This window comes from Anoplolepis gracilipes, chromosome 14 (genome assembly GCF_047496725.1).
Source record: "Anoplolepis gracilipes chromosome 14, ASM4749672v1, whole genome shotgun sequence".
NCBI classification, from domain to species: domain Eukaryota; kingdom Metazoa; phylum Arthropoda; class Insecta; order Hymenoptera; family Formicidae; genus Anoplolepis; species Anoplolepis gracilipes.
The window spans coordinates 6,659,201-6,686,542 of NC_132983.1; the positions used below are offsets into that span (position 1 = coordinate 6,659,201).

General features: G+C 34.1%; 1 protein-coding gene and 1 long non-coding RNA gene across 2 annotated transcripts in view; one reads left to right on the forward strand and one right to left on the reverse strand.

Annotated features, from left to right (window-relative positions):
- Alpha-man-iib (alpha-Mannosidase class II b) overlaps positions 1–27,342 on the forward strand; it is a 94,046-nt gene that overhangs the window by 46,936 nt on the left and 19,768 nt on the right. Inside the window, exons 2-4 of the mRNA XM_072905325.1 lie at positions 3,104–3,196; positions 18,887–19,059; positions 22,042–22,175. Of these exons, the coding sequence (XP_072761426.1) occupies positions 3,104–3,196; positions 18,887–19,059; positions 22,042–22,175 (400 nt within the window). The remainder of the gene's footprint in view (positions 1–3,103; positions 3,197–18,886; positions 19,060–22,041; positions 22,176–27,342) is intronic.
- Positions 1–27,342, reverse strand: part of LOC140672887 (uncharacterized) — a 107,563-nt gene that overhangs the window by 46,709 nt on the left and 33,512 nt on the right. The window contains exon 3 of the long non-coding RNA XR_012047971.1: positions 14,387–14,552. This is a non-coding gene — a long non-coding RNA (uncharacterized lncRNA). The remainder of the gene's footprint in view (positions 1–14,386; positions 14,553–27,342) is intronic.

Sequence of the window (27,342 nt, forward strand, 5' to 3'; positions counted from 1 at the left end):
AACACTTCTGCGTCAATTTCATAGTAATTAAAAATTATAAATAGTAATTATAATTATATTCTCAGTAACTTTAAGTTTAAAAGTCTAAGAGATTTTTACTTTACTGATTTCTCAAATAATTTTTCTTAAACAGAGGAAATGGAAAAATTTTACAGATGCAAATTGTTTGACAAAAAGATAAACAAAATTATAAACTAAAAAATGTTTATATTTTTAAATATCCTTAATCAATATTTTAAATTATCAAAAAATCAATACTTTAATGTAATAATAATTATTTTCGTTAATTTTTCTTTATCTTTCTTTAAATTCTTCACTGTTCACACTTTGTAAAAAATACATGTATTTCATAATAATTTATTTTATATAACCTGTATTGAAATTTTGATTTTTTTTTTTTTTTTTAAGTACGCAGTTACAGGGATTAATTTTTCTAGTATTTATTGCAGCAATTGTAATTTATTACGGAATTCAATTTGAAACAACCTCGATTTATGAATCCCGTGTATTATGATCCCGATCTATTATTTAAAGAGAAATAAAAAATAATGTGCGATTAATTATGTAACGTATTAGGATGTCCAATTTTACATTTACTATCGCGTAGTCGTTCAAGCATTTGTCACTTTGAAATAAGACTTTGATCAAAACATTAAATCTTGAATAGTAGATATCAAGTTAGAAGAAGTGACAGCGTTGAAAGACCCGATGGGGGTCGATTGAAATTATATCGCTTCCTCTCTCTCGCTCAGGATTTTCTGCGGTCACGTGGCGCGCCAGAAACTGAAGTCTTCGAATTTTGTGGTGTCTGTACCAATGCACGGCGCGTTTGGACTTGCATAATCGATGTTTAGAATCGGCGGGATGAGATTCCTCGCGAATTCCAATTTCGCTCTACTTCATTACTTCCCATCCTCGAGCGCAAATTCGCGTCGCGGACGCTCGACGGTATTCAGGCGAGGAATTATTGTCTTTTATACAAGATGTTCCAAAAACAATAGCATTTGGTATTTTTATGAGAAAATTCTACGACAAAGTATATCTCAAGTTAGTTTGAACAAAACTTTTATTTGTCGCTCAAAAGCTCCCTTTTCTTAACATTAAATATATCTCGATACTTGAAGCAATGAATTACATGAAAAATGTTTAAAATAAATTGCAATTAAGATGAAATTGAAATCATGATATTTATGTTATGCATTTGGACTTTGAAAAATCTTATAAACTAACGAGAACATTTCCTTTTGTTTGTTCTTGTTCGGAAATGTTTTGCTTGCATTTTCGTGGAATCTCGATGGCGAAAGCGAGAGCTTTCGTGTAAAGTCAACATTGACGTCATCGTGATTTCGCTACGTGCGTTTACCTTATCGACAAGGTATCGCGTCAAAACTATTACCGCGATAAAGCTGTTATTAACACGAGGCGATAAAAAGGAATGACGCACGCAAAGTTGCGGGAAAAATATATTCAATCGTTATTTAATTCAAAGACAAAAGAACATTATTGCGAAACAAAGTATACATGGATATATAATAAGATATCTGGTCAAATGAAAGTCTGGAAAAAAAACAAAACAAAACAAATGCGACAATTGGACGAAATTTTGAAGAAATTAGACACACGTGATTCGTGAACTTGATCAAGTTTCTCGCAGTAATGTTTTAACCCTTTTTGAGTCACCCACCTTTTTTCTCGTAGTTTTTTATTGTTTTAACTACTTTTTTATCAACAAATATCGAATTTTTTGTTTCTACAGAGTCTCTAGAACATCAATAAGTGTAAAAAAAATATGAACAGTCATTAATTGTTAATTGAAAAAATATCATATACATATAAACAAACAGTCAAAATTAATACTTTTTTTTACGAAAAAATGCATTTTCTACTAATCTATTATGACAATAAATACGGCAATTTTTTTATAATCTTAGTACACTCTAAAGTATTTTTCACAATTTTTTTACAATTTTCCACCGTGTTGTTTTTGTTAAATCCTCCATTTTTTAATAAAATTTAAGAATAAGCTCCTAACTATTAAATATGAATAAATGGATAAATAAGAGGCAATAGGAGCGAGGAGATTTGGTTGGAAATATAAGTTTTTTCCTTTTTTTCAGTTTAGATAATATGTCGCATAGTATATTAATATTAATACATTGGTAAAATTAACAAATGGAAATTGTAATCATAAAATTGAACGTTTCGATCCATGTTTTGGATCCTCTTCAGCTTGACAATGAAAATGAAATGTGTAATTATATGTAATTAGAATTTGAATTTCTGGAACGCATCGTGTGAATAAAACGCAAGCAGTATATAATTAAAAATCAAATTCGCATGTACATATTAATCGCACGTATAATGGTATAATTAAGTCATTCCTATATATAAATGGTGTCTACACTCTATATTTGGTCCTATAGTTTGTATAGTTATAATGCTGTTTTATTGCGGATGATGGTTTCCTCCTTTTTTTGATAAAAAATATATATAAAAACAATATTTTCTGTTCTAAATTGAAAGTAACAGTCGTATTGTTTTTTAAATTTTTTCTCTGAAGGTTTTTTTTAGATCGCAGAATCCGAATATAAAGGAAATAAAATTTAATTTCCAAAATTTAATATAGGGATCCAATATGGCGGAAGTAAAACTTCGTCTGCCATATTGGATCCGCCATCTTGAATTTTGAAAATCTGACAACGGATTCGTAATCAGCGACCCCAAAAACTCTTATATACCAAATTTTATAAAATACTGACAATTGGAAAAATTCGTGACTCAAAGGGTTAAAACATCTATTTAAAGGCGCGAAACCTCGTTAAATTAAAAACGAAAGACCAATTTAATCTGTTCTCACGAAATTGCCAACATCCATCAACTTTCAACTTTACCGAACGAAAATGCAACGGTATACGTATACATATATGTATTATACACGTATGTACAACGTACATTATTTTATCTTATTCTACTTTTCCCATGTTATATATAGGTACGTGGTGATCGAAATTTACGTCCTCGCGGCTTTCGTTTTATTAGCCGCGCAGCAATTTCCGGTTGTGTAACGCGAAATTTCTCACGGCTGTTTACCTTTCTGTTGCAGCCCTCGTGGATGCGGAGTCGGGAATATTGGGACGACAGCTTCGAGGCGCGTTTCGCGGAGCTGCGAAAAGATCCGACGAGGCCGCCCTTGAAGGTGAGTTAATTAATCGTTGTAAAATATATTTCACGCTCGCGTGTTAGATTGCGATTCTAAAATTGCATTTTCCAATAAAAAGCCTCGCTGCGCCATCGTATAAGTCACCCGTCATTACGTCGTAAAGTACACGATTGTGCAACACGTAATATTTATCTACGACTTATCGCTGCAAATTTTAAAATAAAATGCGATGCTAGAATGCAATTCGATAGTAAATCTGATGATATTGCCTTGAAAAAAAAAGAAAAAAAAAAAAAACTAGCGAACAGAAAGAATTGCAAGTACTTGTTAAGCTAATAAGAAAATTTCAAGCGTATTTCAATCGTATCAGATATCAGATACCTAGTCTTTTAACGCATTTACCGTTGTTTTATAACGAGACCGTTTTAAATATATCGCTGCATAATGGATCCGATGCAATAATGCAGTTGCGAATAAACGGTTGTTGCAGATGCGAAAGCGAGGCGGAATGTAAGAGGGAATTACTGTATAAAATTATTAGGCATGAGAGAAAAGCGTAAGACGATATAAACAGCGGAAACGTTGGGGGCGAATACGAGGTATCCGCTCGTGCAAAAGCCCTTCTCAACGTGCTTTCACGTTGCCCGTTAATGCGCGAGCGAGGATTTACGATGCCGAGGGAGTGTAAAAAGCTCGTCTGACGCGGGAGGAGAATCGCGAAGGAGGCTTTGTTTATGGTGTTATAAAGCATTTCGATCTTTCGGGGCTTATCCTCGCAATTTGCACATGCGCTCAAATCTGCGCGACAATATTGTTTTCGACAAAATTTTTTTCCTTTTATTTTATTTTTAATACAAATGACAGGGAAAAATGTATATTTGTCAATTTATTCTTACAGCGATGTATTTTATTTACACGAGATTATTAGCTTATCGCGATGTATTGATATATGGTATGTATTTGTTTTATAATTATCTTATAAAATATAATATGTGTTGATGAGTAAAGTAAATGAATCGATCTTTTTTAACCCTTTGAATCACGAATTTTTCTAATTGTCAGTATTTTATAAAATTTGGTATATAAAGGTTTTTGGGAGTCGCTGGTTACGAATCCGTTGTCAGGTTTTCCAAATTCAAGATGGCAGACGAGATTTTCAAAATTTTACTTCCGCCATATTGGATTCCTATATTAAATTTTCGAAATTAAATTTTTTTTTTCTTTAGATTCAGATTTTGTGATCTAAAAAAACCTTCAGAGAAAAAATTGAAAAAAGAATACGACTGTTACTTTTAATTTAGAACAGAAAATATTGTTTTTTATATATTTTTTATCAAGAAAGGAGGATTTAATAAAAACAACACGGTGAAAAATTCTGAAAAAATTCTGAAAAATACTTTGAAGCGTACTAAGATTATAAAAAAATTGTCGTATTTATTGTCATAATAGATTAGTAGAAAATGCATTTTTTCGTAAAATACTAATTTTGACTGTTTGCTTATATATGGTATTTTTTCAATTAACAATTAATGACGGTTCATATTTTTTTTACACTTATTGATGTTCTAGAGACTCTGTAGAAAGAAAAAATCCGGTATTTGTTGATAAAAAAGTAGTTAAAACAATAAAAAACTACGAAAAAAAAGTGGGTCTCTGAGTGACCCGCTGTGACTCAAGGGGTTAATGAAATAATCTAATAATATACTTTTTTTATGTAATCTTGCATTTTTTTATAAAACACGAAATTAATGACTCAAACATTACGAGAGTTGGCGAAAAAAAAGAGACATTTAAGAATATCTTTTACGATACTTACTTACTTATTGTTAGAGTGGAGAATTCGCGGAAGTATCGTAAGTAGTAAAGGTACTTATATGCTCAGCCGTACACTACTATCGCTAGTAGCATATAACGAGTCTTCTTTGTCGGCCTTACGCTATTTAAAATCGTTTTCTCTTATCAAAATGTTATCAATAATTAACGAACGAACAATTTTATCTTGCGCAAAACGAAGGACTAATTAATGAAACCTGATTGATTAAAAACAACATAACATACAAGTATCAATATTTTTTACACGACATCAAACAAGCTAGTGAGATGGAAAACATTATAAATAAATAAACAACACGATAATATTTTAATGATAAAACTAACAAAATTATTATAAATGAATATATTTTAATTTGATTATACGTGCTATAAAATTTATTTTAAAAACAAGTTATTTTTTTTAATGTTCAACTGAAAGCGATCGATGCCCACCTGGCTCTGTTAAATTTACATAAGTTTACGTGTGAAATACGACTGTTTTGCGAAAATATGTAAAATCATTATATTCGATATCGCTAATTCCTTTGTGACGTAATAAATTTTAAATTACGAACGCGTTCCGGTGCACGTCTGTAAAATCGTGCTTATTTATTTATCTGGCGGAAAATGCGTATGCACTCGGAAAAATCCCTTTCCTGCCCTCTCTTCACCGTGTATGTGATACTCGCGAGTACTGTAAATCCCTCATGTCGCGGTTTTCGGGCAAACCTTTGTACAGGCGTCCATTAACCATCGTCCCTGGACCCATGACAGTCCGCTCTCAACGAGACAACTGACAGAATCGTTTGATCAAAGCTCCAGCGGACAATTCTTCATTATGAATCTCGGCAATTTTCCGTTTCTAGTATGCTCTCACGTGTACCTTGTGACTATGCTAATGTTTACTGCAGTCCTTGAGTGGAATTCGCGCGATTATACATACGTTCCTACTTTCGGTACAATTTAGTAAAATAATTGTTGATGAAAGATTAGGGGAAAAACAGAATTTTGATATGAATATACACAAATATCGTATTTCGTATTTTTATTTGAAAAATGATGACAAAAAAATATGAGATTCTCGAATGTACGCGTACGATATTTAATCCAAAAATGGAGCGCGTATATCCGCGTATTACATTATATTATGCAAGTGACGTTATTACATCAAACGTTAATGTTGCATAATGTAGTTTTATAATTTGTATTCCGGAACATTTTTATTTTTTTTTACTTTTATGTCATTTTTGAAGCGATATGTGATAAATTAGCGCTTCTCTTACGCATATTATACGCGCGTTATAATACTTTTCCATTGTAAAATTGCAACCACATCAACGACGGGTAATTACGCGTAGAAAGAAGGAATTCTTCGGGTAATCGCGTGGAAAATCTCAAATATGTAAAATTCATTCGCGAGAAAGAGAGAAAAAGAAAGGTAGAAGATTTCGCTCCACGTCGACCCTTCGATCCGTCTCGAAGGAAATAAAGCGTTCGAAAATGAATTTCTAGCCATCCCGCGTGCCCCGAGAGCATCATTTGAATGAAAGTTTGACATTTGATACGGTGTCAGTTTCACTATGATGGAATATATACAGGGTGTTCGGTAATTACCGCTCCACCTCTCTAGGGCAGATAGAGCAGCTCAAACTGAACATAAAAGTCCTCTACCATTTTGCCATTTGCGCAATAATTATTAAACGATTAATTAAAAACGCTCAGCGAACGATATTATATATACAGGGTGTTCCATTTTAATTCTTCCAGTCGAATATCTCGAAAACCAAGCCTGGGAGAGAAAAATGTTGCAGGCAAAAGTTGTATGGTTTCGAAAATATACTATTTTTTTATTATACAAATATATCGGGTGTCCTATTTTAAGTGTCCACCCCAAATATCTCTCTTATTTTTGATTTTAGAGAAAAATGGTTCAGACATGGGTTGTATGGTTTCGAGGGGGCCATAAGATGGTACCATTGGTTTGACCTTGAAGAGTCATTTGAAGGTCATCTTTAATTTCTTAAATGTAACCTACTATTTTTTATTACATATTCTTGTAGCTTACCTCAAAAACTTTCCAAAACACTATAATAAAATATTTTTCGAGTTATAAGGCTTCAAAGTTGCAATATTTTGACATAAAATACAAGATATCTCGTAAAATATTCATTTCTCGGTTATCTTACCCTAATACTTTTATGCACAGAATAATGAGACGAATCAATTGGTGTAACGAAAACACATAGTTATCTTTAAGAAAAAAATCTAAATTTGCAACTAGCAGTTACACATTTTTACTTTAACATAATTATGTGTTTTAATTACGCCAATTGATTTGTCTCGTTATTCTGTGCATAAAAGTATTAGGGTAAGATAATCGAAAAATGAATATTTTACGAGATATGTATCTTGTATTTTATGTCAAAATATTGCAACTTTGGAGCCTTATAACTCGAAAAGTGTTTAATGAAAAAACATTTTATCATAGTGTTTTGGCAAGCTCTCGAGATAAGCTGCAAGAATATGCAAAAATATATATGTTCCATTTAAGAAATTCAAAATGACCTTGACGTGACCTTCATGTGACTCTTCAAGGTCAAACTGACGGCACCATCTTATGTCCCCCTAGAAACCATACAACTTTTGTCTGAAACATTTGTTCGAATTTTCCATATTTTTCGAGATATTTCACTGGAGGAATTAAAATGGGACACCCTGTATATACATATATATATATAATATTGTTCGCTGAGCGTTTTTAATTAATAGTTTAATAATTATTGCGTAAATGGCAAAATAGTAGAGGACTTTTATGTTCAGTTTGAGCTGCTCTATCTGCCCTAGAGAGGTGGAGCGGTAATTACCGAACACCCTGTAGAAACGGAAAGGAATGAAAAATCTACAGGTATGATGAAGCAGAGCATAAACATTTTTTTTGCGTGTGTTAAATAATAATTTTTCATATACACATAGAAGGAACACGCTGAGACGACGCTTGAAATCCTCCGTTTCAGTTTCCGTTTCAACCTCTCTGGAAAAAGCAACGGAGTTGCAGTAATTACAAGTTCTTGTTGTTCTTCTGCAGATGTTGTCGCGGGAGAGCCGCTACAATGGCCGTCTCGTGCGTCCCATAGTAAAAGTCGTCGGACACGCTTCAGTATAATTGCTTTCTCGCGCGAGATATACTCTCTCTTCGCTTTATTTGCCATTTTATTGGCAGACTCGGGTTCTCGGGTCTCTTCTCGCTTTTTCCGAAGAAAATTGCAAAAGATGCAACATCTGCCGCTATATATCTCCGCATCTCTTTCACGAGACTTGGTTAGAATCGCGAACCGAGAATCTTAACGTCGTCGGTAAAATACTTTGCTCTGCTCTGCTTCGCTCTGATGGTTTCATCAGTTAATCTTGCGGGATTATGGATCCGGATAGCTTTGGATATTGCGAGGCGAATGCTTTGAGGCAAAACTGCTCGAGACAACTCGAGCCGACCCATCATTAAAAATCCAAACGCGACGCTGCGATCATCTCTCTTTCTCGTTCTTTTTCTGTCTCTCGACATGTCGCTCTTTCGAATGCGGTACAAACAGAGTTGGACGAGTACGACAATACTAGCTCATCAGTCCATTGTCGTGACGATACAATAGCGTGGGCGGCGGTTGCCCTTTGGAAAACGTGCGCGCGACAATAGCGGGCAATGGGCGCGATTTTGGCAACGGAATGCATCGAATGCGCTTGTAAGTCTACTTTTCGACTTGAATTCGCTCGTATTGGTACGAGGATTTAGCACTCTCGATCCAGGAAGGAAGGAAACGTTTCGTCAAGTCATATGACGATCTATTGATTTATAGAACAGCGCGAAAATAGTACGACCAGTAGCAAGATTACATACGCGTTGGATAATATTTTTTTTTTTTTTCAAACATGTATCATGATGATAATACAATAATGAAAGAATAATATATACGCACACATACATGAGATATATTTTAATATTATTTATATTTAAAACATTATATATTATTTTACATATTATTTACATTATTATTATACATAATTATTTTATATGTTTATTTAATTAAAATATATATAAAAATGTGTGTTTATATTTAATAATATATATAATTAAAAAAGAAAGAGAGACAATAATGTAATTTAAATAACAAAAATGTAACTATTTTTTAATAATTAAATAAATAGTACGACCTTTTATACAGATGTGTAATGTCGACTTACTGTCGGATGTGAATTGCCGATATATCTGCAACACTGCGTCTACATTTGCAGAATCTTGAAGGCGAATGCAGTACCTCGCACTGACAAGCCAATTATGCCTATATATATATCATCCAAAGCACTTGAGAGATTCGTTAAGGAAGTTTCTGGTACCTCTCTCTCCGGCTTCTCAAAGAGCGCGTACATTCCCCATTTACATGTATACTACCTATCTATGTCTCTTTTTAAAAGGATATGACGCGAGCATGTTGTAACGGTTGTAATATAACTATAAATATGTAATTTTCAAATCTGATGCTGTAACATTGAATTAAATGGAACAGCAAGGGAACAATGTTTAATCTCTCTTTTAATTACAAAAATATTTTTTATTATATTAAAGAACGATATAAAATTACTTAATATTTATTTTATAATGTTACTTTTTTTTGTTATCTTATACGTCTTTAGTTACAGTATTTTATCAATAATATATATTTTGAATAAATATAGACAAATAATAAATATACATATAAAATTATTATACTAAAATGAAAAATAATCTACTCGGACAGTGCAATTGCGATGTTTTCCACCAGACCACTATCGATATATACAGGGTGTCCCATTTTAAGTCCCATTTCCACCCCAAATATCTGTCTTATTTTTGATTTTAGAGAAAAATGGTTCAGACATGTGTTGTATGGTTTCGAGGGGGCCATAGGATGGTACCATTGGTTTGACCTTGAAGAGTCATTTGAAGGTCACCTCAATTTTTTTTAATGCAACACCCTATATATTACTGCATATTCTTGTAGCTTATCTCGAGAGCCAAAACACTATAATCAAATGTTTTTTCATTAAATACTTTTCGAGTTATAAGGCTTCAAGGTTGCAGTATTTTGACTTAAAATACAAGATATCTTGTAAAATACTCATTTTTCGATTATCTTACTTTAATACACCGAAAAAATCATATTCTCATTTTAAGAATATACCACTTATTTTTAGAATATCTTCCTTTAAAATAAGCGCCAAGAGAATTTTCTTAACTAAAGACAGAAATCTTCTAAAAAATAGAAAAGTATTAGATATTCTTAATATGTAAGAATATATATACACTTCTAGTCTTGAGGCTTTCGTGGTCATTAGAATTGTCTAAACTGGGGACTTCCGGATGGATGCCGCGTGATTAAATAGCTTAATGCACGCAATGACGTTCCGTAAACGTTGGAGTTTGCATCTTCAGGGCTAAGAGCCCCGATACTGAGCTCTCTTGGGTTGAGGTTCTTATATCTTGCGAGAGGTTTTTCTATCTACGGGAAAAATATACCGTTATACCCTCTAGTGATGTAAGCGCAAATAGGGTTTGTATGATACAATTTAAGAATACTTTCTTTATTTCATATACTATTCTTAACAAAAGATCATTAGAGGGGAATATTCTAAATTTTTTAGAATATTTTATTGGAGGAAAGCTTTAGAAGGAATTCTTCAAAAATAGAGAATACAATTTTTTCGGTGTACTTTTATGCACAGAATAATGAGACAAATCAATTGGCATAATTAAAACACATAATTATGTTAAAGTAAAAATGTGTAACTGCTAGTTTGCAAATTCAGATTTTTTCTTAAAGATAGCTATGTGTTTTCTTTACACCAATTGATTCGTCTCATTATTCTGTGCATAAAAGTATTAGGATAAGATAATCGAAAAATAAATATTTTACGAGATATCTTGTATTTTATGTCAAAATATCGCAACTTTGAAGCCTTATAACTCGAAAAATATTTTATTATAGTGTTTTGGAAAGCTTTTGAGGTAAGCTACAAGAATATGTAATGGAAAATAGTAGGTTACATTTAAGAAATTAAAGATGACCTTTAAATGATTCTTCAAGGTCAAACCAATGGTACCATCTTATGACCCCCTCGAAATCATACAATCCATGTCTGAACCATTTTTTTCTAAAATCAAAAATAACAGAGATATTTGGGGTGGACACTTAAAATGGGACACCTGGTATATTTGTATAATAAAAAAATAGTATATTTTTTTATTTCACGTAAAAAAGATCGATTCTGTTAGTTATATTACATCGCTGTTGCGAGATTGATGTTTAATTTTGCATAAAAAGTTGAAATATGACTGAAATATTTTGTTTTCTTTGGTTTATTATCTGTTTTCCGGTAAAATAGCAAAAGTTTAAAGCGCGTTCTACTTTCGCATTTCGTATTTGCTCCTTTGGTCGCGTTGTTTACTCCTTCGACAGCGCTATTTCATTCTCAGTCCATGTATAAATAGCGCAATCCAACGATTTACATTCAAAGCCCTCGAACAAAGTGGCAAGCCTCACTCGGGAAAATACTCAAGATTATTTGCATTCTCCGGACAACTGGGAGAAAGGGGGAGGAGGGCCAACTTTGCATCACGTTCCTTCTTCCGGGGGCCAATCAAGATCGTGACGTTGCGAATATTTATAACAATAAATTGGTCTGAGAAAGGAGAGCACTAATACTTTATAGTAGCAGCTACAGTCAAGCTAATTTTTTTACGCGATAACGCTTTACGACAAAATTTTATTCCCCCTTCAAACATTCTTGTAATTAAAAAAAAAACATTAATAAAGCTTATTAACAAAATTTGTGATTGGAGGACACCTTTGAAAAATTAAATTATGACATTTGTGGGAAATAAACCTTGCATAAGGCGCCCTATACGTAACAATTTTTCTTATGCCGTACGTTATGTGTAGCAAGGACTTCTTAAGAGAGTTATTTACATTGCCGCGAAACTACGTGCAAGTTACAGACAGTAACTACATATCCTCAAAGTTGGGGCTTTACTGCCACTGAGATTCGAAAAGTTTGGTGCTCCGTTACAGTGTTAACGGGGTCCCTCTGACTAAATTTTTAGTGTTTACCAACGAGAAGACATATGTGATCCTGCAGCACATTTTTTACGTTGTCGCATTTTTGCCTTTTTCCCTTTTTCTTACTGAAATCAAATAAAATCCTTGTTTTCCCAAAAATTCTATTTTTAGATAACTAGAACGAAGAGTAGGGAAGCTCTACGTGAAACAGAAATGGAAATATAATTCATCTGCAAATTTTAATTACGAAAAAAATCACTTTTCAGTTTTACTTCATAATTATAATATTTTTGCAATATTTTAATTAGTATATTTTGTTTTTTTCTTTAAATACTAGTTTTGAAAATTTTAATATTCTTTTATATTTTAATATTTTTTAATATTATAAAATTTTAATAATAGTTGCTTATTAAGAGAAATTAAGCTTCCTGTGTATTGTTACGTGAGAAAACGTTCGAGTTTGCATACATAGTATATAGGAGAGATAAGTTTGCCTGAAAAAGCCGCGATAACAACATTTCTAAATTTGTATTCTCAAGCAAAGGGAGCGCGCATTCGAGCAGAACGATAGGATTTCGATTAACCCCGATCGAGTCCTCGATCGAGACGTACTTTCTTGGAGACGACCCGTAAAAAATTGGGGCGCGTAAACAACATACCCCACAATTTCGCGTCAAGATCATCCGCGCGACGAGCCACCTGCGAAAGATGAGACACGTCTTCTCTCTCTGTCTCTCATGTAAAAAAAAAAAAAAAAAAAAAAAAAAAAAAGGAAAGGAAAAACACGAAGAAGAGAGATTTCTTACTATCAATCATCTATTCCCACACGATGCAGTGTCAGATGTAATATAATGAGTATGTGTTAGTTGTCGGATCGTTAAAACCCACCCCATTCTCTTCTCACAAGTAGGTAGCTCAATTTTTTATCTACGTCGCATTTTGATGTGTTGATCGATGCGAAGAACGAAACGACTGTTCGATCGCGCCTTCAGGATCGATACGAAAAATTTTACGTTTCCTGTTTACACCTTCTTTCTTAACCATTTGAGTCACAGCGGGTCATCCAGAGACCCACCTCTTTTTCGTAGTGTTTTATTGTTTTACCTACTTTTTTATCAACAAATACCGGATTTTTTCTTTCTACAGAGTCTCTAGAACATCAATAAGTGTAAAAAAAATATGAACAGTCATTAATTGTTAATTGCAAAAATACCATATATAAACAAACAGTCAAAATTAGTACTTTTTTTTTACGAAAAAATTTTCTACTAATCTATTATAACAATAAATACGGCAATTTTTTTATAATCTTAGTACACTCTAAAGCATTTTTCAGAATTTTTTTAGCATTTTTCACCGTGTTGTTTTTGTTAAATCCTCCTTTCTTGATAAAAAATATATAAAAAACAGTATTTTCTGTTCTAAATTCAAAGTAACAGTCGTATTCTTTTTTAAATTTTTTCTCTGAAAGTTTTTTTAGATCGCAGAATCTGAATGTAAAGGAAAAAAAATTTAATATACGGTCCAATATGGCGGAAGTAAAATTTTAAAAATCTCGTCTGTCATATTGGATCCGCCATCTTGAATTTTGAAAATCTGACAACGGATTCGTAATCAGCGATCCCAAAAACCCTTATAAACTAAATTTTATAAAATATTGACAATTAGAAAAATTCGTGACTCAAAGAGTTAACATTCTCCTCATTATCGTATTTCCTTCTTCGCAGTATCAATATCATTAAGGAAGAAAGAAATGAAAGGGATCCAGACGACAATATCCCTTTCACCTATCGAAAGGTAGTTCTCGGAGCTATTTTAAAATTATTCCGATCATCATGTCCGGTAAATCTCACCGCGGCAATAGTAATTAATATTCGATGCAGTTAACGGTCGCGTGACAATCGCCGTCTCTCCGATCGAAACGCTACCTCACGCTTCAATCTGCATTCCAATTCGGTCTCGAATGGTTGAGATGAGAATCTCGAGCAAGGACAGACGTGATTCCGCGCGCCAACCCTCCATCTTCCACCCGATGTCGCGGTTAAGGGCGATAATAGCGATCCTGGCAAGTAGCTGGGACGAAGTTACCGGCGAGGTGACAAAGTACACGGGGATCGTGCGAGCGGAGAGAGTAAAAGGAGGAGGAGGAGGAGGAGGAGGAGGAGGAGGAGGAGAAGGAGGAGGAGGGCGAACCGGACGATCGTCCGCTATGCCTCTGCTCGCCGCCTCTCCGGACTCCGGTCGCGCCGAGCGGAGACCAGGCGAGGGCAAAAGGGCCAGGGGTGTATTAAAGGGGCGCTATAACCCGACGTGCTTGTCTCATGCATACCAATAAGCTCTCGGCTGTGCCGCGTCTCGTGTGCACAGGCGGGTATCCGCCTGCAGCTTGCCAGCAACTTCGCTTATTTGTCCTGTGAAATGGATCCCGCGTCGCCGTTAGCTCTTGACTATTCGTAGTCGTGATCAAGATTAGCGTAGCTACAGTGGATGGTGTTCTGCGAATACATGAATTTAATTGTTATTATTAAAGTTATTTATTAAGTACTTTTTACAGAAAGATGTAGCGAACACATATAATAAAAATTAAATTCTCTCAAGTTAAATTAAATTAAATCATATGTTAGAAATTGTTGAAATATGAATATTAAAAATGAAGTAAATTATATTAAAATTATTTGCTAAATTAAATTATATTAAATTAAATACATGGACAAAACTAAATTATATTACTTTTCATATTATATTAGAACGTTAATTATACTTTACTGTGAAACGGATAATTTTACCGTTTATGTCATCTTTCTCTGAAATATTGGACATCTACGTATAGGATTTTAATTCTTTTCGAATAAAAAAAAAAATATTTTGTTCTTTTGAGAGAAGAAACAACGGAAATGAAAAATAATTCGTGTTAAACAATATGCGGAAAACTAACGTTGTCTGCCATTGTAGGAGAGATACGCTCGACGAAACGAATTTTGATTAACGAGAAAGAGAGAGAGAGAGAGAGAGAGAGACAGCTTTCGCAAATTCGGAAGCGTGTTCTGCGCGAAAGAACGCTCCAATTTATCCGCGTTGTGAGCGCGAAATGGAATTAAAGCCGACGTGAATTTGATCAGCGACGGTCGAAATCTCGGTGAAAATGCAGAGCTCGGACGAGAAACAGTCAGCGGGACGACGACTAATGACAGTTACCGCTGTGAGTTGATTCTCGTTTAAAAGATTTACGCCACCTCGTGTAGCTCGCAAATCGAATATTCGATCGGCTTCCCCAAAGTACTTTCCGCTCCGTTCGCAGAGAACGAAAAACCAAAGTTGGTCTACTCTCTGGAGACTCGTAACTTTTAAGTGAAACCAACGTAAAAAAATTTTTTAATCTCCGATATTGTAGTTTAAAAATAAAAAAACAAAACATTTGTGCTATAATTATATTTCTACACACACACACACACACACACCCACACACACACACATATAGCTACAATATAATAATGCTCTTTATATATTTTTTATTACATTTCTTATGTTCAAGAACTAGAGATACGCAAAAAAATGCAAACCATCGAACAGCCACTGAAAGTATTGGATTTGTGCATTAAAGGAGATGTAAACCTTCGGGTTCGGGAGATTCATTATCGTCCACTGACGCGTTCCAAATTGCATAAATTTACCAGCGACAACCCGTAATAAATTTCGCACGTTGTGTCGAGCGCGATGTTGCGTCTCACGTCGTTTGAATTATTAACTCGCTATGACCAGTATATGTATATCAATTACGCAATATTGACATTGTTCCATGTGATTACGGAGACAGCTATTACGACCGAGTTATCTAAAATCTGCAACTAATTAAACTTCAAAGTATATTCTCTGCATAATACAATATACATAACAAGAAGAAATAGAACCGAATCTCCGAAAAGAAAATATTAAAAGATTATAAAATATTTTTGATAAAACATTTCATATGCACAAGAAATTATATTTAATATCATTGGACGTTCGCTTTTCACGCAACTTGATTGTTGAGAAATTTAGGATTTTAAGGATGTTTAGCACCTACAATCGGAGCAAAAAGTAGTCGAAATTCACGAATATATACTTTTCTCATATATCTTAATATATGATTATTATAAAGATTGCATAAAATCTTATTATTTCATAGCTAGAGTGTAGAAATGTATTTTCCAACTTCTGTTGCTTTTCTTCGGAGAATTTTCGTGTTTCTTAAATTATAATGAGAAACTTTTATCATTGACGGTACCTCGATTTCAACATTACAGCACAAAATTTGAATTATAAAAGTAAAAGAATTTACTCGTACAGAGTAATTTAAAATGTCGGAATAAAAATTATAATAGTGAATAATGACAAAATATAGCTGATTTTTAACTATTTCTTTGATAAATTTAATAATTTGTCATTTCTCCGAGAAGAAAGAAATGTGGCAACATGGTAATTTTTCATAAGTTGGTCAATTTGCAAATTGACATATGAGGCCTAGTCGCTTCTCGCTTACACGTTTGTATATAGAGGTTTCTTCAGATGAAAAGATAGGTTAATTAAAATGTCAAAAGAAGGCTCAGCTGAATGTTATGTTGCCACTTTTTCACAATAAATAATATGTCATCTCGGATAATAGGACGAAATTGAGAAAATTATATTCAATATCTTTTCAACTAGTCAGTACTTGACCAAAATTATGTGATCAAATATTTCCTCTATATTTAAACTATACTTTTGCAAATTTTGAATAAATTCCTATTATTATTTCTATCTATTTTAGCTCTTAAATCAACACGATCACAGGTTTTTCATAAGATAGAAAATCTGTAATCGTATCAATTTAAGGGCTAAAAGAACAGAAATAATTATATTTATACTTATTTCTATAAATAATTATATTTATAATTAAATTAATATTTTTACTTATAATTAGATGCACAAAATAATTATATTTATAATAATATCGACAGGTAAATTTATTGCAAATTAAAATCCTTATAACTTTTGATTGCTTCAGTGAATCAACTCCAGGTTTTTTAAGTTTCTGAACATGTATCAGAACAATCTGTGCAAATTTTATTAAATTCCTATATTTAAAAAAAAATAGATACTAAACATCCTTAAATAAAATCTCACGCAAAAAAAGATATTTTCTGCAAATTTAAAGTAATGTTTTTTTATGAAATTATGGTTTACAATTATTAGTTTGCGAAAGAAATTCGTGATGAAGAAAGCAACATTTTGGCGTTTCGTTTGCGCGATTTAAAAATCTGGTGGCATTTTAATCACATTGCCTGCACGAAATATTAGCAACAGAGCGAGCAGCAATAAAATCGCGCAGTGGCATATGCCCGCACATGGTCGAATCTGCAAACAAAAAAATGTCTCGTTTGCACTGCACTTCACAAATATCGACACTCGAGACAGATTGAAACACTTTTTGAACACGGCCGAGAGAGAAAGAGACAGTGAGATCCATCAAAGATAAACTAATAAATTTCGCGCGAATCGACCGTACAAGTTCACTCGTCGAATTAGAGCAACGATGAGACGCGGCACTGTATCAATTACACCGTCGTTATAATGTCGTCAAGCCGACGTCGATGTAGCACGTGCTAATTAACGAATCTTCATGAATCTATCAGGCTGTTACCATCGAAAATTGAGAGCGGATTCGATGAACGAGTATGAGAATTAGATCATCGATATAGAACGTTGGCGCCGTCTGCTGGGACAGGGACATCACATCGATTCAATTAATAATTTCATCCTAATACGATTGATGAATAATATAGAATAGCGAATTAATTTTGTAGACTGTCAAGGGCTTAATAAGAAAAAAACTTTTTATTTCTGAAAAATTTTTCGCCATCTTCAATTAATTTCTTTCAACAAATTGAATTCAATTCAATAAAATTGAAATATTGTTACTTTACGTTATTAGAAAGCAAATTTTAAATGGCGTATTATATATTTCTTGTAACGTGTAAAAATTTATATTAACGTGTGACACGAAATTAACCCTTTGAGTCACGAATTTTTCTAATTGTCAGTATTTTATAAAATTTGGTATATAAGGGTTTTTGGGGTCGCTGATTACGAATCCGTTGTCAGATTTTCAAAATTCAAGATAGCAGATCCAATATGGCAAACGAAATTTTACTTCCGCCATAAATATTGTTTTTTATATATTTTTTATCAAAAAAGGAGGATTTAACAAAAACAACATGGTGAAAAATTGTAAAAAAATTCTGAAAAATACTTTAGAGTGTACTAAGATTATAAAAAAAAATTGCCGTATTTATTGTCATAATAGATTAGTAGAAAATGCATTTTTTCGTTAAAAAAAGTACTAATTTTGACTGTTTGTTTATATATGGTATTTTTGCAATTAACAATTAATGACTGTTTATATTTTTTTGACACTTATTGATGTTCTAGAGACTCTGTAGAAACAAAAAATCCGTTATTTGTTGATAAAAAAATTAGTTAAAACAATAAAAAACTACGAAAAAAAGGTGGGTCTCTGGGTGACCCGATGTGACTCAAAGGGTTAAGAAGTAATACGATAATGATATAATATAAAAAGGACAGTGATGATAAAAAGATTCAAGTTCTTTTTTTTTCTTTAACAAACTAAAATGGCAGCGCGTGATTTCTATTGAAAGCTCAATTAATTATTCTTTATCAAGTTTAGTGAAACTATATCGTGGCTATTCTACTATATACACCTGGCGCGAAAGGCATTAAGTTTCGTGAATTCGCATATTTGCTATTTGTGGCACGTTTCTGATAAAACGATGGTCGCGTTTCTCTGTTGCAGGTTATCCTTGTGCCTCACAGCCACACCGACCCGGGATGGCTGAAGACATTCGAGCAGTACTTCCACAGCTCCACGCGGAGCATCCTAAACAATATGGTCTCGAAGCTGCAGCAGTGGCCAAACATGACCTTTATCTGGAGCGAAGTCTCGTTCTTATCATTATGGTGGGATAGGTGAGTGCATGCTATATGCAATATACGCGAAATGTTTTGCGTGTCAAGTGAAAAGAGCTTCAAACGCCAACCATTGAAAAATGCAAAATATATTTTGGAAGTTGTAACATTAATAAAATAAACAGATCAGATTTTGCACTATTTTTGTTGAGATAAAAATGTAGTTGAAATAATTATATTATAAAAGCAGCTAATAGAGTGTGAAATAAATAATGTTGATAGTGATAAATAAAGTTTTTTTTTTTTTTTTTTTCCCCCTCGAAATTCGAACTCACAACAATAACAGTTTTTCCAATTATCTTTTTAGTTCTTACGGAAGGTGAACCTTTAACATACGGTCGCCGCATTTCTAATGAAAGATAAACTCTGATCAGTGTATTTGTTTATTAAGCAAACCACTCTTCTCTTGCAAGTATCGCTCTTTTTATTTTCTCTCTTTCTCTCAAAGTGAGTTATAAAATATGATTCGCTCTCGTGTGATTACATATCTAATGACGTGTACATTGTTCTAAATTTTAATTCGCGACTGAAAAACAGCAATCCGTTCATCAATGATATTTCTCTCACAAAGACACAAACAGACGTAGTTTTCACATTTATAATTAAAATAAACGTAGGCTTTTATATTAAATAAATTGTGAGCTCGCCATGTGCAAATCTCTCTCTCTCTCTCTTTCTCTCTCTCTCTCTCTCTCTCTCTCTCTCTCTCTCTCTCTCTCTCTCTCTCTCTCTCTCTCTCTCTCTCTCTCTCGAAATGGATTGTCGTAAAATAGGCCATTGAGAGGGAAAGAGCGGATAGTATCGAGGGTAGTGATTCTCGAAGCACTTGGCACGAAAGAACGGGAAACGGAAACCCGAGAACAACGAGGAGCGGATAAGTCCTTCTCTTTTTAACGAGCCGCGGAAAAGCCGTGGATGAAGTAGGGATGAAGAAGACGGAAAAGTGTCGCGAGCATAAAAGTAGATTCCGAGAAACGAGAGAGAGAGAGAGAGAGAGAGAGAGAGAGAAAGAGAGAGAGGATGAAATGATAAGTTTCCCAGATGAGTTTCGCAGAGGAGCTCGCTTTCATTACTTCCTCCTAGGAACAGAATGGAATCCGAAGGTTTGCTGAAAAGTAATTTTTACTCGAGGATTTAGTCATCCCGCGAATCTATACGGTTTCACTGGATCAGTGAAAAGAGAAACGGGAAGAAAGTAAAGTACTTGCAAATCGTCGAGTGCGAGCCGAATTTAAAAAGAACGGTTTTCGTAAAAAAAAAATTTTTTTTTTGAAACAGCTACACAACAGATTGAAGATACATCATTGTATGTTTTAAATATAAATAGCTAAAAAAATGCATTACATTATAAATATATTATTTTTTTTTATATATTCTTACTTGTTTGCATTTTCTTTAATTTTGTTAAAATTGTTTCTTTTCATAAAAATGTTGCGTATTTTAGGATAAAAAAAATGTTATCAATTTTTCTTAAAATTAATTATTTATTTACATTTAACTATTGCATTTTTTTCTATCAATATCAATACAACTTTATATTTTATTTTATAAAGATTTCACATTTAGCAGTTTGATAATATTTTCACACAGTCTGCGTTTTATTTTCATCTCTTCTCGTCGATTCAAATTTCATATGTAACCAATCACTATTTACACTGACGTGCTGCTCCTAAGCCCTGAAGAAAACGTAAAACGCCAAGGAACCATAATAGTATGCGTCATGGGTTTTGGCGTGTATAAAAAATTTATTATATCGGTGGCGGTGCAGTTTAAACAGACCCGCGTCAAGGAAAGCTCATCTCCAAAACGCCCCAGTGTGGTCTGGGCGTAACCACCTTAGCCTTAGCGACCTTAAACCAACCTACTAGCCACTAGGGAAAACGAGAGAGAGAGAGAGAGAGAGAGAGAGAGAGAGAGAGAGAAACATATAGCAGGTGGAATCCGTGGCGGCTTTATGACCGACATAAACGACGTAATGTGGAAACCACCTTCGAATAGGGTAGGTTATATAGGTCGTACATAACACTCTCTCGGACACACAAATCACGTAAATCCTAGTCGAGGCTGAAATGGGACAGCAGCGACGGCGATAAATATGATTTGCGACCCGAATTGCGTGATGGCTGATATAAAACAAGCGCGACAGGACAAGTCACGCGAGAATGATTAAATTCCCACTTCGTTGATTCAGATCGAACGAGATCGATTATTTACAACCAAACACAATTATTTTTTTTTACGCCAGATATAAAGAGAGATGAGATTTATCTGTAAATGTCAATTGTATTTACTTATCGTGAAATTATATTTATTATATTTATATATATGTATATATATACATTATAAATTATATATATATATATATATATATATATATATATATATATATATATATATATATATATATATATATATATACAGGGTGTCCGGTAATAATCGCCCCACCTCTCTAGGGCAGATGGAGCAGGTCAAACTGAACATAAAAGTCCTCTACCATTTTGCGATTTTCGTAATAACTATCGAGAAATTAATTAACAAAGATTGACAAATCCGGGCAAGTACAAGCGCGCGGCGAGAAGGCCCATCCTACTGTTACGCGGTCACTAGACGCTCATTGAATGATAGGAGGAGCGATCTACGACTGGCAATGGATGTGTATGAGTAGAGCGCCTAGTAACTGCGTAGCAGTGGGATGGGCCTTCTCATCGCACGCTTATACTCGCGCGGATTTGTCAATCTTTGTTAATTAATTTTTCGATAATTATTACAAAGATCGCAAAATGGTAAAGGATTTTTATGTTCAGTTTGATCTGCTCTATCTGTTCTAGAGAAGTGGGGCGATTATTACCGGACACCCTGTATATATTTTAATGATTTATTATAAAATCCACTAATAATATTGAAATTAAATTTTATTCCATTGAAATCCGCATTCGTTATATTCGTTCTCATAATGATTAAGTGTGTTATTCTCCTTTTTAGTGCTCATCCGACAAAGAAGATGGTCGTGAAAAGGTTAGTCAAGGACGGTCGACTGGAGATGACCACCGGTGGCTGGGTCATGACCGACGAGGCGACATCCCACATTTACGCCATGTTGGATCAACTCATTGAAGGTAAGTAAACGTGCGGAGAACAAAGTACACACACACACACACACACTCTAAATACGAAAGATCAAAATTGAAACTATTTTTAGTGACCTAAAAAACTATTAGAGAGTAGATGAAAAAAAAAAAATAAAATAAAATAAAAGTTAAATCTATACTTTTGAAGGCGCAAAAACTTTAATTAAGATCGAAGAATGTGAAAAGAAAACGAGAGACCGATGAGACGACCTGAATAGTAGAAGGTTGAAAAAAGTAGAAAACGTCAATCGTAATAGTAACGTTACGCGAAGCTCGTCAAAGGATATGAAAAACTTCGCCGAGTTTTCTATCGATCGAATCCGGCGAAAGGATAGAGTGCAAACGCCTGCGGAAGGAGATCGAACGTATGACGCGAGAGAAAAAAGAATATCCTCTTCCTTCCAGCGACATAAAGATCAAGCCGGCGCTCGATAACATTCTATCGACAGCCAAAAGAACGTCCGGAGAATTCCGGTTACCGTAGGTTAGATAGGTAGCTAGGTGAGATATCCCTCACGTTTGCTAGCCAAGCGTCGGTCGGCAGGAAGCAATAAGGATCCCCGCCGATCCGCCGCGGAAGGAAGAAGATTCGAGTGGATGGAAAGGATTTCTCTCGTCTTACCACGTGGAGAGGAGGAGAAGGCAGTAGTAGAGTAATAAGACGGCGGGTGCAAGCGGGTCTCTCAACGTAAAATTGCTCTCCGCGCCACGTCCTCGTAGTCGTCGTCGTCGTCGTAGTCGTAGTCGTAGTCGTCGTCGTCGTCGTCGTCGTCGTCGTCGTCGTCGTCGTCGTCGTCGTCGTCGTCGTCGTCGTCGTCGTCTCCTACGTCCTTTCGGAGCCGCCTGATTACGATCTCCTCTCCTTTTCCTCTCTCTCTTCTCTTCTCGCCATTGCAATAAGGAGAAAAAGAATCCTCCTCGCTCCCGCTCGGTTACTTGGAGAGATTTTAAAGAGTCCTCTCGTGGAAATTTCAGTCGGTGTTGATTACCTTTCCTCTCTCCAAAGGTTTTCTCTCACGAGCTGCATCGCTAGAATATCACGGCCTACGTTTTCCCTTCTCTCTCTCTCTCTCTCTCTCTCTCTCTCTCTCTCTCTCTCCCTCCCCCTTTTCCTTCTGCCTGTGTTATGTAAGGGTTGAAGGAGTAATAACTATTATCGTACGTATGTAGCATATTATAGCTGCGACCATTGCCTGCAGGATTATTCCTAATGCCTGCAGGCGTTCCTGAATATAGTCAGGTCAGGAATATCGCGACACGACGCAATATGGGGCACGTTTTTGCACAGGAATCTCGTGGAAATTCAATATGAGAAAAGGTTACCGCAGCGTGAGAACCGAGAAAAGACGACCTCAAATAGAATTGCTTTTATAATATGTATGTAAGTGTACAATTATATAAAGTACAAATCAGAGAATTAAATAACTTTTAGATTAATTGATTCAATTTGAAACTGTCAAGTTTTTTCAAATTGCTTTTATTATTAACCCTTTGAGTCACGAATTTTTCTAATTGTCAGTATTTTATAAAGTTTGGTATATAAGGGTTTTTGGGGGTCGCTGATTACGAATCCGTTTTCCAAATTCAAGATGGCGGGTCCAATATGGCAGACGAGAGTTTCAAAATTTTACTTCCGCCATATTGGATCCCTATATTAAATTTTGGAAATTAAATCTTATTTCCTTTAGATTCAGATTCTCCGATCTAAAAAAAATCTTCAGAGAAAAAATTTAAAAAAGAAAATGCATTTTTTCTTTAAAAAAAGTACTAATTTTCACTGTTTGTTTATATACGGTATTTTTGCAATTAACAATTAATGACTGTTTATATTTTTTTTACACTTATTGATGTTCTAGAGACTCTGTAGAAACAAAAAATCCGGCGCTTTATATTTTCAATAAAATTAAATTATTACTTCTTACATGCGTATTGTACTAATGTTTAAATTTTTATATCAAATTAATATTCAAATCGTCGTACACACAAAATACATATTTCCTTAAGGAAAGTCATTACGTGCGTTTATTTTTTATGTAACTATATTTTTGAAAAAATATCTTTCTCGAGAAAGAATCTGTATTCAAGTAATAAAAAGAGAAATGTCATTTATAATTTTTTCCAGATAAATAAAATAATAATAATAATCAATCATTCATTTAACCCTTTGAGTCACAACGGGTCACCCAGAGACCCACCTTTTTTTTTTATTATTTTAACTACTTTTTTATCAATAAATATAAAGCGCCTACTTTAATATCTCTCGCAATCTACGACTTTAATTGCAATCTTTTCGCCTGATATTATTAAATTCTTGCCTTTTTAAAAATTACGAATAATTTAAATTCGAAATAATTTGTCCACTTTATGTCCACTTTATTGCGTGAAAATATTCGTTTAATCGTCGTTTTCTCCGCATCACAGATCTCTCTCCTTTAGTTTTTCAGTAGACAAATATTTTCTCGCCTCTTGCGAAACGATCCGCGTCGCGGCGCGTATGTGACATGAAATTTCCACCAACATCCTGCGAGATCATTAACGGCGGTAAGGGGATGCAGGAAGTGGGTGAGAAGAGGGATGCAACAACAAAACGTACAGCGTGTTGTGTGACCCGTCGTCGTGCGGTTTCCACGTACAAACGTGTGTACAAGTGATACGAGAGTCCTCGAGAACGAGCGACCTGCATTCGCTCTCTTGCGTTCGCATTTTGCGAATAGAAATAATTGTCGTGAATCCAGCAGCTTGTTTCTTTTTTTTTTTTTTTTTTTTCCTTTCACAGCTATGTTATTCATTACCGGCACGAAAAACGAATCTCCATTATACCTATGTATGCGTGACAGCGATGGGTAGCCCTTTTCGCACATGAAAATATCTACGTTTCGCGCAATGTCGTGGTTCGTCGTAAATAGTAATTTCACCTCCGCATAATGCGAATATTTTTTTTTTTTTTTTTTTCGTCTCTTTATTAGAGATTCGTAGCTCGCAAGATGAGATTTATTTTTCGTAGAAAATATTTTTTGCCGCTTTTAGCTTTTAGAGGATTGAAAAATATTGTCTTCCTAAAAAGGTATTATTTTTCATTTATTTTGTTTCGTAAAATGTATTTTTCAAAGCAATAAAATAAATACAATGTAAAATAATCCCATGTTTCTTAACAATAAAAAATATAAAGATTCATGAAATTTGGAGGCCAAGTAGTTGAGTAGTAGAAAAAAATTGCAATTAATTGCAACTAAATTATTTAAAAACGTGCTATCTTTTATAAATATGTTATTCATATATGTTTTTGCTTTTTTCTTCCTACTTCTGCCTGTTTGATAAATTTTTATATTTTAAAATATTTACTTTGTTTTTTAATAAGAGAATTATAAACGTCAATTTAAAAAATTGACTGACATATTATTGTAACAAGTCATTACAAATATCGAGCACAGATTTGCGATCCACTGTTAAATATTACAAGTCATACTAATTACTCTTTACTGAAATTCCCTATCGCGGTAGCATCACTGTTTGTAAATGGAATTATCGAATTAAGAGCAAAGGTGGTAAATGCATATAGCGCAAATTACGCAACGTCCAATGCGGCAGAGGAGAAACGTACCGAATACTCTCTCTCTCTCTCTCTCTCTCTCTCTTTCTCTCTCTCTCCTTTTGCAGTGATTTCGCGGGTGCGATTTTGTAGCGGCTACATTAAATTGAAATAATGCCGCTCAGGTGTATTAACTCCTAATTATTAGGCTGCTGAATATGTATGGCGCGACGCGCAACGCGCTTGGAACGTTAAATTGCCGAGTTTTGGCAAAGCGGGAAGCGGGACCACCGCGTATTCGCCGCTTGTTGGATATACGATATGTATATGCATTTTAGAGTGCATTACAGAACGAGCGCTGCATCGACACAAATATTCGCGATTACAGGCGGGACCCCTCCCCGTTATAAACACGTCTAAATATCGAAGTTCGGCGTGTTATCGTCGATTGACCGCGAATAAACATAAACCGTGTATCGCGTGTGCGTTAATCGTTAAAAGCGTCAACATGGCTCGTGCCCGTCATTACGATTAATGTATTATCGTGTAAAGTATAACCTTCGTTGTTAATCATTGATAAATATTTCTTTGACAGATTTTTTGACATTCTTAAAATTCTTGGGACTTTCTTTCATTTTTACATTTTTTCATTTTTAAAAAGAATTTTGATAAAATTAAATAATACACAAAATTGTGAATGAAAACGATAATACATGCGTGTAACATTCTTAAAATAGAGAGTTTGCATTAAAAAAAAAAATACATTTTTTTATATATGTAATTTAAATATATATTATTGTAAATTTATTTATAAGAAAATTTTAAATTTTAATCAATAGAAAGGTATTAAAAAATTAAATTAAAATTTAATAAAATTTAAATTGTGAGAAAACGATTTTGGTTAGTTGGAATGCGTGAATAACAACTACTACAGTGCAATAATTTCAAACGTTGTTTTCTGTATTCTGTATTGCGATATTCGGTCATTCTTGATCTCGAGGTACAAAGACAAACAATTTATTGGGTGTTTTAATTGTTGGACTTTTACATAGAGATACAAAAGAGGTTTTGTACGTGTTACCTTTGCCCATTTTCACAATAATTGAATATTTTAATAAATAAAAATAATGTGTTGTCACTGTATATATTGGTTAGGTTTGAGGAGACGCTATTTCACGCTATTTAGCGCTATTAGCGTCTCCCCGAATGCAGATATTGCACTGTGACATCACATCGCGTTCGGGAGGACTCGGTCGTTTCCGGATCGTATTGGACAATTTCAAATAATGTAATTTTTATTATTGATTTCCTCGCTTAATTTGCATTAAAAAATTACGAAAAAAATAATTACATTTAAAAACTATATATAAATTATAAAATGCAATTGTTTTTCAAAAATCATGCAAACCTCCCTATTGCGTATTATACAAACGAGTGCATTTAATTTATGTACAAGACTGATTTTGAAAGGATAGGAATGTTCTCGTATAAAGTGTCTTTGAGCGTCGTATTCTCGTTTAGGCCGGTGTCACATTAAATCTCATTTCTCGCCTTCCTTCTCTTCTCGCGAAGAAAATTAATTTGTGCGCGCGAGCGGGACATCCGCAGACGGTGTATCTCGAAGCG